Source organism: Desmodus rotundus, chromosome 3 (genome assembly GCF_022682495.2).
Source record: "Desmodus rotundus isolate HL8 chromosome 3, HLdesRot8A.1, whole genome shotgun sequence".
NCBI classification, from domain to species: domain Eukaryota; kingdom Metazoa; phylum Chordata; class Mammalia; order Chiroptera; family Phyllostomidae; genus Desmodus; species Desmodus rotundus.
In genome coordinates, this window is record NC_071389.1 from 177,293,684 (window position 1) to 177,306,710 (window position 13,027).

Below are 13,027 nucleotides of genomic sequence, written 5' to 3' on the forward strand. Positions count from 1 at the left end.
ATGTGGAAGGTTTTCACACCTGGTGGCATTCCTGCAACAACAGCTTCACAAATGGTTTTTTTTTTAACTTTCTTTTACAACAGTTCTTATACTGGATTCATTTATCTCAAAATGTCAGGCAGCCGTAGCTGTAGACCTCAATCTACAGTACACATCACGCAATTCGTAGTTTTTCTTGTAATGTCATGACTTTTCTCTGCCTCTTGGGGACACTTCCAGCATCGCTGGTGGTATTTCGTATGGGCGTTACTCAGGGTTTACAGTATGGCACTAAACACGATGAAAAAATACTCGAGAATTGCAGGAGATCACTTTTTTGCTCATACACAATTTACTGGAGAGATGAGCTGCTCACTCAGAAATGACTAGGGTCACATGGGATTTTGGGTCACCTAGCATGACACTTGAGTTTACCACAATAGCATCAGGAGGTGGCTACAAAATTATTATAGTAGTGCAGTAAGTGCTACAGTTAATTTTATGCACTTAGGATTCAATACAGCATCTTCACATTTGTTTACATTTCTCTTGACTGTGAATGGTACTGTGTACAGGCTTTAAGTGTTGTATGTGTTTTGATAATTTTAACTTTTTATAATAGATTTGTGCCTATTTTATGGCAATGAATGATAAAATAGACTAGTGCCTATGTATATATACTTTATGTAGTCATGACATGGAATACTTAACATTTCCTAAGTTTTTCAGTATTTCTACACATATGGTTTATGTGTGGTTTTTCTAACATTGATGCAAATTTTTCAGTAATTTTTCTACTTAAGTAGTTTTTTAAAAAAATTTTGCATGCAGGTGAACCTGCCAGTTCAAATTCATGTTGTTCAAGGGTCAACTGTATATATACTATTTGTATTGTATACATTTTGATGAAAATTCCTAGGTAATCTAATCCCTCTTTTACCGTTTTGGCAACATTTTCTAAACTGCAGACAAAAGATTTTAAAGGATGCTTATTGTAACATTCTGTTTGTTCATATCTTGTAAGAAAAATAAGACTGTTAGGTGTGATGTGTTGAATGAATTAACAAAATAAAATCTCAGGTGAGGGTTGCCCCTATTTAAAGAAGTGGATGTCAAAAGCTGGAAAAGTTGTAGAAAAAATTTGAAAATTCATTTTTATTCTTACAGGTCTTTGTATATTTCCTCTTAGTAAAATGTAAGCAGTAATTGTGAACTTTTAAAATTCCGTTTGTCAAACTAAAAAATGTTTGAAGAATATATAGAAGTCTATTATGTCAGTGGAATTTACTTGGACCTTTGCTCCCTTATGCGGTTTTACATGCCTTAAGGACTGAGTGCCACCTGGGACTAATTATTAGTTAATATTTAGGATCGGCTGGTTAATGAGTTAAACACATTAATGCTACTTGTACAAAAACTGAATGCTGTGGATAAACAGGTGCTTGAGAAAGTCAGATTTGTTTTTACTGGTTCTAAACCCCATCTGAGTGCATTAGAATTCTTTGGGGAGCTTTTAGACAATATCACGTCCTAGTCTGGACCAACTTAATGAGAATCTCTGATGGAAGAACCCAAGTTACTGATATTTTTAGTGAGTTTCTCTTGGAGGGGTAGACATTCAGACCGTACCATAATTGTTAATGACATGTACAATGCTAGTTTCTGAATATTTAAGAACTGGTTATCTCACGGTCATTATGTAGGGATGATTATTGGGTTTTGAAGTTACAAAGGTGTGGATAAAGCAGACAGTTCAGTTGGTTTTCTTTCGCACCTATTGTTTCATTGTTTATGTTGACCTAAGTATCAAATCTGTCACAAATTGTTCTCTTTATATCAGTTTTCATCAGTTACTGTTTTGGGTAAGTGTACAGAGCAGTGGTTCAGGATGTGATTTGCCTGATAGTTTTCTGCCAGTCATTCTGATGCATGTTGACTTTGGCCCTTAATGAGAGGAGGGGAGAGACGTGAACCATGCCGATTGTAAGATTGTGGGGGTGGGGGGAGTTCTAAGGTACAAGCTGTTGTTGGCAAAGAGTTGAAGTGACTTTGTTTACACTTTTAAAGTAACACTTTGGGATGCTGTTTGGATCTAAAATATGTGTTGGTGCTCATAGTTTTAAGCAATAGAAATCCCTTTATTAAAAAAACAAAGTGTTTTTAAAGCATATATTGGGTTACTCATAGACTTTCCTAAATGATAGAAGGATGAGGCTTAGAATCTGTAGCGAGGAACAGTACTCCAAATCGTACCACAGACCTGGGGCGGTGAAGGCACCACTGTTCGGTGGTATATTCACCACTATTTGTATTCTCTCAATGGCCCGAGGCAACAAATACTCCTAAAACTGCTGTCGTGCATTCTTGTAAAACTGGATGGGTTCGAGAAGGATGAACTAATTCAAAATGGATTTATTTAGCCCTTGCTATCACCCCAGCCTCACCGGAATGGGTTGCTTATGGTCCTTGTTGCTGCTACTGCCACCTTTGTTTCCTTCCATCTCCACCTCCTTTTCTTGGTTTGTCAGAGAGGAAAACCCAGATCTTACTGCCCTTGTCCCAATTGCAGTGGAGGGTTTGAAGGTAAATCCCTGGTATTTTCGATTTCTTTAGTTTCAGAAACTGGTTCTGCCTTATAAAGTGGAGGATTCTCCATGCATAGGAAGTTAGTTTAGATGCTAGATAGCCATGCTAAAATGCCAGATATCCATGACATTTTGTGAATGAATGGCCATAGGATTTGTGGGTATCTTTGCCATGATTCGAATGTTGTTTGTATTTTTTTCCCCTTTCTAATATTGAAAGATGGAATGAGGTGTAATGGCGGGTATAAAAGACGAGAGTTAATAGAAATAAAAATCTTGTAACTGGAATGGGTTTAATCTTAGATTAGGAATAATCTAAGCGAGTCTAAAGCATACCAATTATAAGAGCAAATGTTCCTTAGGTAAATGCCATTTGCTGCGAAATCATCTTTACTCCTGATAATGAAACCAATTTCTGCCCCGTTAGTCTTTGTAGAGAAGCTGCTATATAATGTAATGAACAACACCTATATAATATCCACAGTGACAGATTTCTTTGGCATTTGTCCCTGCAGCATCAGGGCAAAGTGCAGTTCAGTAAAAGTAGGTAAGGCGAGCTGGAGAAGTGAACTGAGACATTTCTCAAGGACAAGATTCTTCTTAGAAAATAATTTGGGAATTCCTGTAATATATCAGACAGGTAATTGATGTCCTTATAGCATATATGGATTCTGAGGTCTCCCTGGTTTGTCACTTTGCTATTTTTGTGTGCGTTTGTTTATTTAATGACTTGCCCCATTCATTCTTTTGAATGTATTTCCCTCTCACTGTCTGCTTCTGAAGTTACTGCTCAACTTTTTTTTTTTCACTCTAAAATTTTAGATCTTGTAAAGGACAGCCAAAAACAAAACAAGGAAAGTAGTCCAGAGACTGCTTCCCCGACAAGGTGCAAAAAGGGAAGGCCACAATTTGGACTTTCAAAAGAAAATATTTGAAGGAAATTTTCCTCTTCCTGGAAGGCTACTATTTTTTTCTTTAAAAATTTTTTTATGCCTGACTTTCTAGGGTTTGCCCCTGGATCACTATATTTTAGTGGTCTGCTAGTGATTGATTACCTAAATGTCTTAAGCCAGTAAGGGTTTCATCATTTTTCTTTGAATCTGTTTGTGGTTTGGGGAATGTTTTCAAATTTTAGAAGGTTCAATGTTTGTCCCACATTCAGCCAGAGACTGATTTTCAAGGGTTCTCTCTGGTGTCTCTTGAGCTGGAGCGGCCTTGTGCATGCACACAGCCTTCCTGACCAACAAGGATGAGTGTGCACTTCAGAGGGCCCTCTTTAGTTGTCTCTTTCCCAGGATCTCCTTGCTAAATTTCTGTCTGGTGTGCCATTTTGTTGCCTTCCTCAGCCAGTGTTTCTGGGATTGTTTGCCACTGAGAGAGCACTCTTGTTTTTGTCAATATTCCTAGGCACAGATTTTTTTGTTCAGTGTTTCAAATAAATTCAGGGTATTTAGGCCCATCTTTCAGGGCCAGTTAGCTGCCAGTCGTTATGGCCTGCTGTGCCTGCTCAGGGTAGAACTTCTGTGCCACAAACCCAGCAGTGTTGTGGATGGTGATGCCAGTAACCTAGCTGAGATACTCTATTTCTTACCTGAGATTTGGTAGATTTTCTTGAATAAGTGCTTCTCATTTTGTTGTATATCATTTGATCAGTTTTCAGAGACTTTAGTTATGTTTGAAAATCTTTTCCTGTTTTTCATTGGTTTTAGGAGAGATGATTTGCTGAAGTCCTTCACAGATTCATTTTGGGAGCTCTGGCCTTTCTATGCTTTTCATATTTCTTTGAGTTTTTCTTCACACTGTAGCCAGCCCCCGCCACTCCAAGCTGGTCATTTCACCTCCAGTTTCAAAAGTCCTCCAGTACCGTTATAATGCTCTAAGAATAAAAAATTCTAACATGGTCTAAAATTGCCTTCTTATATAGTTTTTTTTTTTTTTTTTTTTAACCTTACGTGAATCTAATCATTCTCCTTCCCCTCATTCTGGACATTATCCAATCGTTATCCTTAATTTAGGGAGCACTTTACCTTTTATTCTTTACAAATAAGGTTCTGACCCGTGGCTTAAGTGTTAGAATCTGAGGAATACAGTTTTGAATTTCTGTTCTGCATTTATTAGCTGTGTGGCTTTGAGCAACGTGTTAACTTTTCTAAGTCTTTTCATCTGAAATAAGGTGATGGAGGTAATATTTCATAATATTGCTGTAAGGCTTACATAAGATAATGTGTGAGAAAGGCTGTTAGTTAACACAATGCCTTATAACTAAAAAATATATTTTTCCCCACCTGATATTCTTCTCCCTTCATTTGAGTAAATACTTTATATGAAATATTAATGTGCATAAGTGGAATCATTACAATATCACCATCCCACCAGTTTTTTGAGTAAAAGTTATACCGGAATTTCAATTGCATTTAAACACATTTTTTGAATACCTCACATCTAGTTCATAGCACCTCATTTAACTTAAAAAAAATGTTTTTAATTGATATATAACATATTAAGAGCTTTACCTTTCAATGAAGAAAAAAATATCCACCCTCTGGAATGAAGCTATTAAGATATCCATTTTTTTTTATTTTGTAAAAATTCAAATCTGTAGAAGCAAAAATAGCACAATTAAATTCTGTATACTCTAAGCATAGTACAATGATCATATTTAGAAAATTAACTTTAGTACATTTTTCTATTATATGGGGATTTTGACAGTCCATAAAATTCTAACAGGTTTCCCAATAGTATCTTTATAGCATTTTCCCCAACTGATCAGTCTGGAATCATGCACTTAATGAAGTTACCGTGTTTCTGTATTTTCCTCTCATCTCCTCCAGTGGAAATTACTCTCTTTGACTTTCAGGACATTGGTATTTTCAAAGGCTGGTTGTTTTCAGAATGCTCCTCATTTTGGTTCTGTTTCTTCATAAATTCATTCAGGTTTTGCATTTTTTGGCAGGAACGTTGTTTAAGAGATCTACATAAAAGATGGTATGCCCTTCCTGTGCATTGCGTATATGATGCCTGTTTCTTCACTTACTAATGATGTTAACGTAAATGATGTGGTTAAGGTGGTGTCCACCAAGCTTATTTTCTCTAAAGTTACCATTTTCCCCTTTGTCATTAATAATCAATCTATGGGGAGTTAGATTGAGATAGTGTAAATGTCCTTCTTCCAAAAAGCTTTGATCTAATGTTTTTTGCATCCTATATGATCCTTGTCTCAATCAGTTATTACCAGGTAGATGATTAAAATTTTGATAATTTCTAGTGTTTTAACTTTAGTGTTCCTGAGTTTTCTTTATATAATAGTGATAATTATGAAATATTGATACTTTGCTGTTAACCTGCTTATACCATTGGTTTATTGTTTATATGATTTTTAGATTCATATACTGGACAGACTGGGGAGAAGTACCAAAGATAGAACGTGCTGGAATGGATGGTTCAAGTCGCTTCATTATAATAAACACTGAAATTTACTGGCCAAATGGACTGACTTTGGATTATGAAGAACGGAAACTTTATTGGGCAGATGCAAAACTTAATTTTATCCACAAATCAAATCTGGATGGAACAGATCGGTAAGATTGACCTTACAGATTCATTTTTAAACTTTAAGAATTAAACACCACGTATCTTGAATTAGTAATAAAATTTTAAAGCCTAATTTTTTTAAAGAAGAAATTAGTGTATTTCTTACTAAGTGTCAAAGGAGAGGAAACACACTTTCAGTTTGCTTTTAAAAGGTAAATATGTAATCGAACAACAATAAAAAATTTTAAAAAAGAGATAACTGTATTTCTCACCTATGTTGATAGCATTTAGAATTTATGAACTATATTTTCTTTTTCTTTACTCTGAGCTAATTTACTTCTTCAGTGGTTCTCAACCAGAGATAGGACTTGTACTCTCTCCAAGAGTGTTTGGAAATGTGTGGGGCATTTTGTTTAGCATGAGGACTGGGAGCGCTCCTAGCATTTTAGTTTCTCAGGGGCCAGGGATGCTAACTTTCTGTGATGTGCTGGACACCCAAGACAAGAAAGAGTCATCCTACTCAGAATTACCCATAGGACCCCTTGTTACTGCTTATGGAAATTTATTTGGTAAATCTCTAGGTTAGGACAGTGGTTGGCAAACTTTTTCTGAAAAGGGCCAGATAGTAAATATCTTAGGCTTTGTGGGTCGTTTATGACCTCTGTTGCAACTACTTACCTCTGCTGTTGTGGTGTGAGGGCAGTTACAGATAATATGTAAGGGAATGGGCACAGCTGTGTTCTTGTAAAACTTTGTTTACGGCATGTATAGTGAGCCAGTGGGCTGTGGCTTGCTGCTTCCTGGGCTGGGACAGAACCTACTGCATGTATACCCCCGTATTCAAGGAAGACAGTTACGATACATAAACATGGAATTTCTGCGCAGATCATATTCAGATTTTTAAAGACACTATTTATGATATTGTGTTTGAGTGATTATTTGGATTTCTAGTGGTCTTATTCTAAGACTCCAACAGGAACCTAGAGAGCATTATGTAGAGTTGAAAGAATTTTTCAAAGGATAGGCATTTTAAGTTATCTGAGTGATGAATCAGGAAGCATTTAAAAGAATTGAAAACCAGAAAAATTTTTTAAAGAGTTTGTTAGAATAAACTTTTTGTAGTGATGGAATAGTGTATTTTGGGCCTTGTTTCAAAAATGAATGAAATGACCTACACCAAGATGGTGGAAAAATAATTAGAAATAAATGTCAAAAAAGTAATAAGTATATGATACACATAATAACATAATTGTTGTGTTTAACTTCAAATTTGACTTTGAGAGGCACACTAGGAATTGAATATGGCCATGTCATAAGTTTCTTGACTTCCTTGGGATACCCACACAAAAACTAATGAAACTACATAGCAAATCTAAAAACATACCATAAAACTAATCTCAAGCTTCCAGAAATAAAAGAAAGTAGGGGCAGACCACTAACAGGTGCAAGACCTCCGTAGTGTTACTACCTGTGCAAGAGTAAGGAGAGCGAGAGAGAGGGAGGGAGGAGGAGGGGGAGAAAGAATGAGAGAGGGTGAGAGAATACGTATGAGGTGTTCCATTGAGCTTAAATGCAGGAGACCTCCAAAATAGCCTCAGCTCTTTGCTAGACAATGTGGTGGACTAAATTAAGAGCAGCAGCTGAAATGAGAGCGTGGGGGTTGCCCACTCCAATATCAGGCAAGTACACAGTGTGTCCATGGTAAAGACAGAAAAGGATAGAGCAGTCTGGCTCCAGAGAATTCTTGAAATGGCCTGCTAGAGTTCTCTTCCAGAACAGCGTACCTCACTAAGTAGAACAAAATTGAATAGAATGGTATCATCAAAATTGAGAAGAATAGGGGAAATTAAGGGGAAGGAAAGAGAACGTTCAGATAAATATGGACAGAAGAACAGCTGGGAGATCTTACAAAAGAAGCTACCATAGTTTTTAATATTACATGAAAACAACAGAAGACTGAATTCTGTAAAGTTAGTAAACTAGCTTGAACCTTTCTTATGAAATTTCAGTAAAACTCATTTTACATAATCATGAGAAACAAGTATCAAGGTGAAATCCCATTTAAGGTTATTATAAAGAACATCTTATCTATAGCAGCATTTTAAGCTAACAACACCTTAACTTTGAATGTATACTTAAGCTCTACATTTTTACTCTCCCCCCACGTTAGTGTTTCTGATGTCACAATTTACATCTTTTTCCTTGTATATTCATGAACACATTGTAGTTATTTTTACTAATTTGCCTTTAACCGTGTAGTTGTTTTTACTACTCTTATCTTTTAACATTTATAAATACTAGATTTGTAAGTCATTTACCCACCACTATTACATCAGAGTATTCTGAATTCAACCATATATCTTTCTTTACCAGTGAGATTTAAACTTTCCAATGTTTTCTTTTTAAAATTTTTAATTATATTTTTCTCCCAATACCATTTAGCCCCCTTAAACCCTCCCCCCCAGCAATCACCACACCGTTGTCCATGAGTCCTTTATCCTTTTGTGTGACCCCCCCACCCCCTAACCACCTCCCCATCCCATAGCTGTCATCCTGCTCTCTATTTATGAGTCTGACTCTGTTTTGCTTGTTAGTTCAGTTTGTTCATTAGATTCCACATAGGAGTGAAATCATATGGTATTGTACTTGTTTTTCTCTGACTGGCTTATTTCATTTAGTACAGTGTTCTCCAGGTCCATCCATATTGTCGCAAAGGATAAAATTTTTTTTCCTTTTTATGGCCAAGTAGTATTCTATTGTGTAAATGTCCCATAGTTGTTTTATCCACTCATCCACTGATGGACACTTGGGCTAATTCCATGTCTTGGTGATTGTAAATAAAACTGCAGTAAACATAGTGTGCTTATGTTCTTTTGAATAAGTGTTCTGGGTTTCTTCGGATATATTCCCAGAAGTGAGATTGCTAGGTCAAAAGGCAGATCCGTTTTTCATTTTTTAAGGTATCTCCATACTGCTTTTCCACAGTGGCTGTACCAGTCTGCATTTCCACCAACAGTGCAAGAGTTCCCCTTTCTCCTCATCCTCGCCAGCACTTGTTTATTGATTTATTGATGGTAACCATTCTGGCAGGTGTGAGATAGTATCTTGTAGTGGTTTCAGTTTGCATTTCTCTGATGATTAGTGACGTTCATATGTCTATTGGCCATCTTTATGTCCTCTTTAGAGAAGTGTCTATTCAGGTCTTTTGCCCATTTTTTAATTGGGTTTTTTTGGTGTTGAGTTTTGAAAGTTCTTTATAAATTTTGGATGTTAACCCCTTATCCCGTGTATCAGTGAGTATGTTCTTCCATTCTGTGGGTTGTCTTTTTATTTTGTTGATGGTTTCCTTTGCTGTGCAAAAACTTTTTTAGTTTGGTGGAGTCCCATTTGTTTTTCTTTTGTTTCCCTTGTCTGAGGAGACATATCAGATAAAATATTGCTACAGCAATGTCTAAGATTTTACTCCTATGTTTTCTTTTATGATTTTTGTGGTTTTGGGTCTAACATTTAAGTCTTTAATTCATTTTGAATTTATTCTTGTGTGTGCTGTAAGAAGGTGGTCTAGTTTCATTTTTCTGCACGTATCTGTCCAATTTTCCCACTAAACTGTTGTTAGCCCACGTCCATGCTGTCCAAAGCAATCTATAGATTCAGTGCAGTTCCTTTCAAGATTCCAATGATGTGTTTCACAGAACAAAAACAAATTTCAAATATTTATACAGAACCACAAAAGACCCTGCATAGCAACAGAGAACCTGAGAAAGAACAAAGTTGGAGGAATCACACCACATAATATCAAACTGTATTATAAGACCACAGTAATCAAAACAGCATGGTACTGGAATAAAAACAGGCACATAGATCAATGGAACTGAATAGAGAACCCAGAAATAAACCCATACTTTTATAGTTAATTAATATTCGACAGAGGAAGCAAGCACATACAATGGACCAAAGGTAGTTTATTCATATGTTTTCCCGTTACTAGTGTTCTTTTTTTCAGCTTGAAGAAGTTCCTTTAATGTTTCTTGTAAGGCTGATATAGTTAATGGTGATGAATTCCTTCAGCTTTGCTTGTCTGGAAAAGTGTCTTTTCTTACATTCTGAAGGACAGATTTGCTGGGTAGAGTACAGCAAGTCCTTGAATAATGTTTCATTCAGTGTGGTTTCATTACAATGTTAATGAGATGCCATGGGAAGTTAACTCTTGTTTTCTTGTTGTTGTGATTTTTTTAAAAAAGATTTTTCGTTTATTTTTAGAGAGAGGGAAGGGCAGGAGGAAGAGAGGGGGAGAAACATCAATTGGCTGCCTCTTACACATCCCCAACTGGGGACCTGGCCTGGAACCCAGACATGTGCCCTGACTGGGAATTGAACCATAGACCTTTCAGTTCTCAGGCTCAGTCCACTGAGCCACACCAGCCAGGGCTTAACTCTTGTTTATATCAATTAGCCTGTGGTAAAATTGGTTTCATTATACGTCAGCAGAACCTTTCAGTGATGTTTTAAGTGAGGACTTATGGTATTGTTTGGCAGGGGTTTTTTTCTAGCACTTTTGACTATATTATGCTGTTCCTTCCTGATCTGCAACATTTCTGCTAAAAAGTCTGCTGATAGTCTTGGGAGTTCCTTTGTGTGAAATAAGTTGGTTTTCTCTTGATGATTTAAAGATTCTCTTTGATTTTTGACATAGGATAGTGTGTCTTGGTGTGTGTCCTTTTGAATTTATTATTTTTGGAAATTTCTGGGTACTGGATGTCTATTTTTTCCCCCATCAGTTTAGGGACATTTTTAGCCATTTCCTTCCAGTAATCTTTCTGCCCCCTTCTCTCTATACTGTCCCTGTGGAACCCTTATCATGTGAGCCATCGATAGTCCACTTTAGGATCTCCCATAAGGCCCTTGAGCTGTCTTCACTTTTCTTTTACCTCTCTGATTGTATAACATTCACTGCCTCGTCTCTGAGTTTGCGGGTCCTTCCTTCTCTTTGCTCTAGTGTGCTCTGTACCCTTCTATTATAATTCAGTTATATTTTTCGGCTCTGTGATCTTTCTGTGTGGTACTTTCTTACTCTTTTTTGCCTCTCTTGAAATTTTTACTTTGTTCATGTGTTGTTCTCCTGACCTCAGTGTGCATCTTTATGACGTTATTTTGAATATTTTGTCAAGGAAACCATGTATCTCTTTAATTAAGATCTGTTTCTACAATTTTATCTCTTTTGTTGTTGTTTGGAACATATTCCATTGTTTCCTTATTTTCCTTGACTCTGTGTGTTGATTTCTGCGCATTAAGTAAAACAGCCACCACTTCCAATATTAATGGAATGATCTTATGTAGGAGATGAAACTTAGCAATCAGCCTGTCCGGAGCAACTGGTTGTCTCTCAGACTTTGTGATTGTCTAAATTGCCTTATTTGTTCTCAGCGGCTGTTTCCTAGGAGTTGAGGTTGTGCCAATATTTGTCATGCATTTCAAAGTGGAGGATTATAGTCAGCACCTAAATGAAGGCTGATTGGAAGCGGGACTCCTGGGCAGCATCTGGGAAAATATATAGTTAGGACCTTTCCAGGGAGAAATTCGGAGATGGGCTTTTTACCTGCTCCCTCTGTGTTGAACCTGAGTACATAGCTGCAGAAGGGGTTGCTCTTGTATCCGTTAAGACTGTTTCATTATTCGCTATAGTCCTGTGGAACTTGTGTATGTCCTTGTTGGCTTTCGGAGACAGGTTATCCGGGGGTCCATCCCTTGGGCGGGATGGACAAAAGCTGGGGTACTGGATGTGTGTACAAGCTGAATCTGTGGAGATAGGAGGTTTGGAGTGAGCCAGAGAGTGGAGGTTGTGTCTGCTGGCTTCCTTGATCTCAAGGAAGGATTACAAGTCAGCTTCTAGATACCTGCTAAACTAGAAGCCTGACCATTAGACAGCAGCTTTTAAAGTATGCAAATAGACTTCTGTCCGGTAAAACCTGAGAGATGGGTGAATCTGACTGCTCAGTTTGAGCTGAACCCTGCTGCAGTTGATTCCTTTTGTAGATCTCATGGCAATGAAAAACAGAAACCTATTAAAATTCCAATGGTATTTTTCACAGTAATAGAACAAATGGTCGTAAAATTTGTATGGAACCATGAAGTGCCCTGAGTAGTCAAAGCAATCTTGATAAAGAAGAACAAAGCTGGAGGCACCATACTACCTAATTTCAAACTATATTCCAAAGCTGTTATAATCAAAATAGTGTGGTATTGGCATAAATCACACAAATCAATGCAACAATGGTGAGCCTAGAAATAAGCCCATGCCTATATGATCGATTAATGTACAAAATTAAGCCAAGAATATAGATTGAGGAAAGGATAGTATCTTCAATAAATGACGTTTAGAAAATTGGACAGCCACGTGCAAGAGAATGAAACTGGACTAGTATCTGATACCGTACACAAAAAAATCAACATTTAAGTGGGTTAAATACTTAAATTTAAGACCTGAGACCCTGGAACTCCTATAAGAAGGTATAGAGAAAAAAGCTTCTTGATGTTGGTATTGGTAGTGATGTTTTTGGATTTGACACCAGAAGTAAAAGCAAAAGTAAACAAGTGAGATTATTACATCAAAATAAAAAGCTTTAGCTCAGCAAGGAAACCAACAGAATGAAAAAGCATCCTGTGGAGTGGGAGGAAATATTTATAAATTATATGTTTGATAAGGTGCTAATATCCAAAATATATAAAGAAATCATATAACTCAATAGTAAAATAGATAAACTATGTCTTTAAAAAATGGTCAGAGGAACTGAGTAGACTTTTTTTTCAAGAAAGACTTACATCCAGCCAAAAAGTGAGTGAAAAGGTGCTTTTCATCACCAATCATCAGAGAAATACAAATCAAAACCACAGTGAGCTATCTCATACCTCACTGTGTCAGAATTTCCACAATC

General features: G+C 36.8%; 1 protein-coding gene across 1 annotated transcript in view; it reads left to right on the forward strand.

Moving 5' to 3' along the window:
• Positions 1–13,027, forward strand: part of LRP6 (LDL receptor related protein 6) — a 144,415-nt gene that overhangs the window by 45,614 nt on the left and 85,774 nt on the right. Inside the window, exon 3 of the mRNA XM_024575799.4 lies at positions 5,945–6,142. Within this exon, the coding sequence (XP_024431567.1) occupies positions 5,945–6,142 (198 nt within the window). The remainder of the gene's footprint in view (positions 1–5,944; positions 6,143–13,027) is intronic.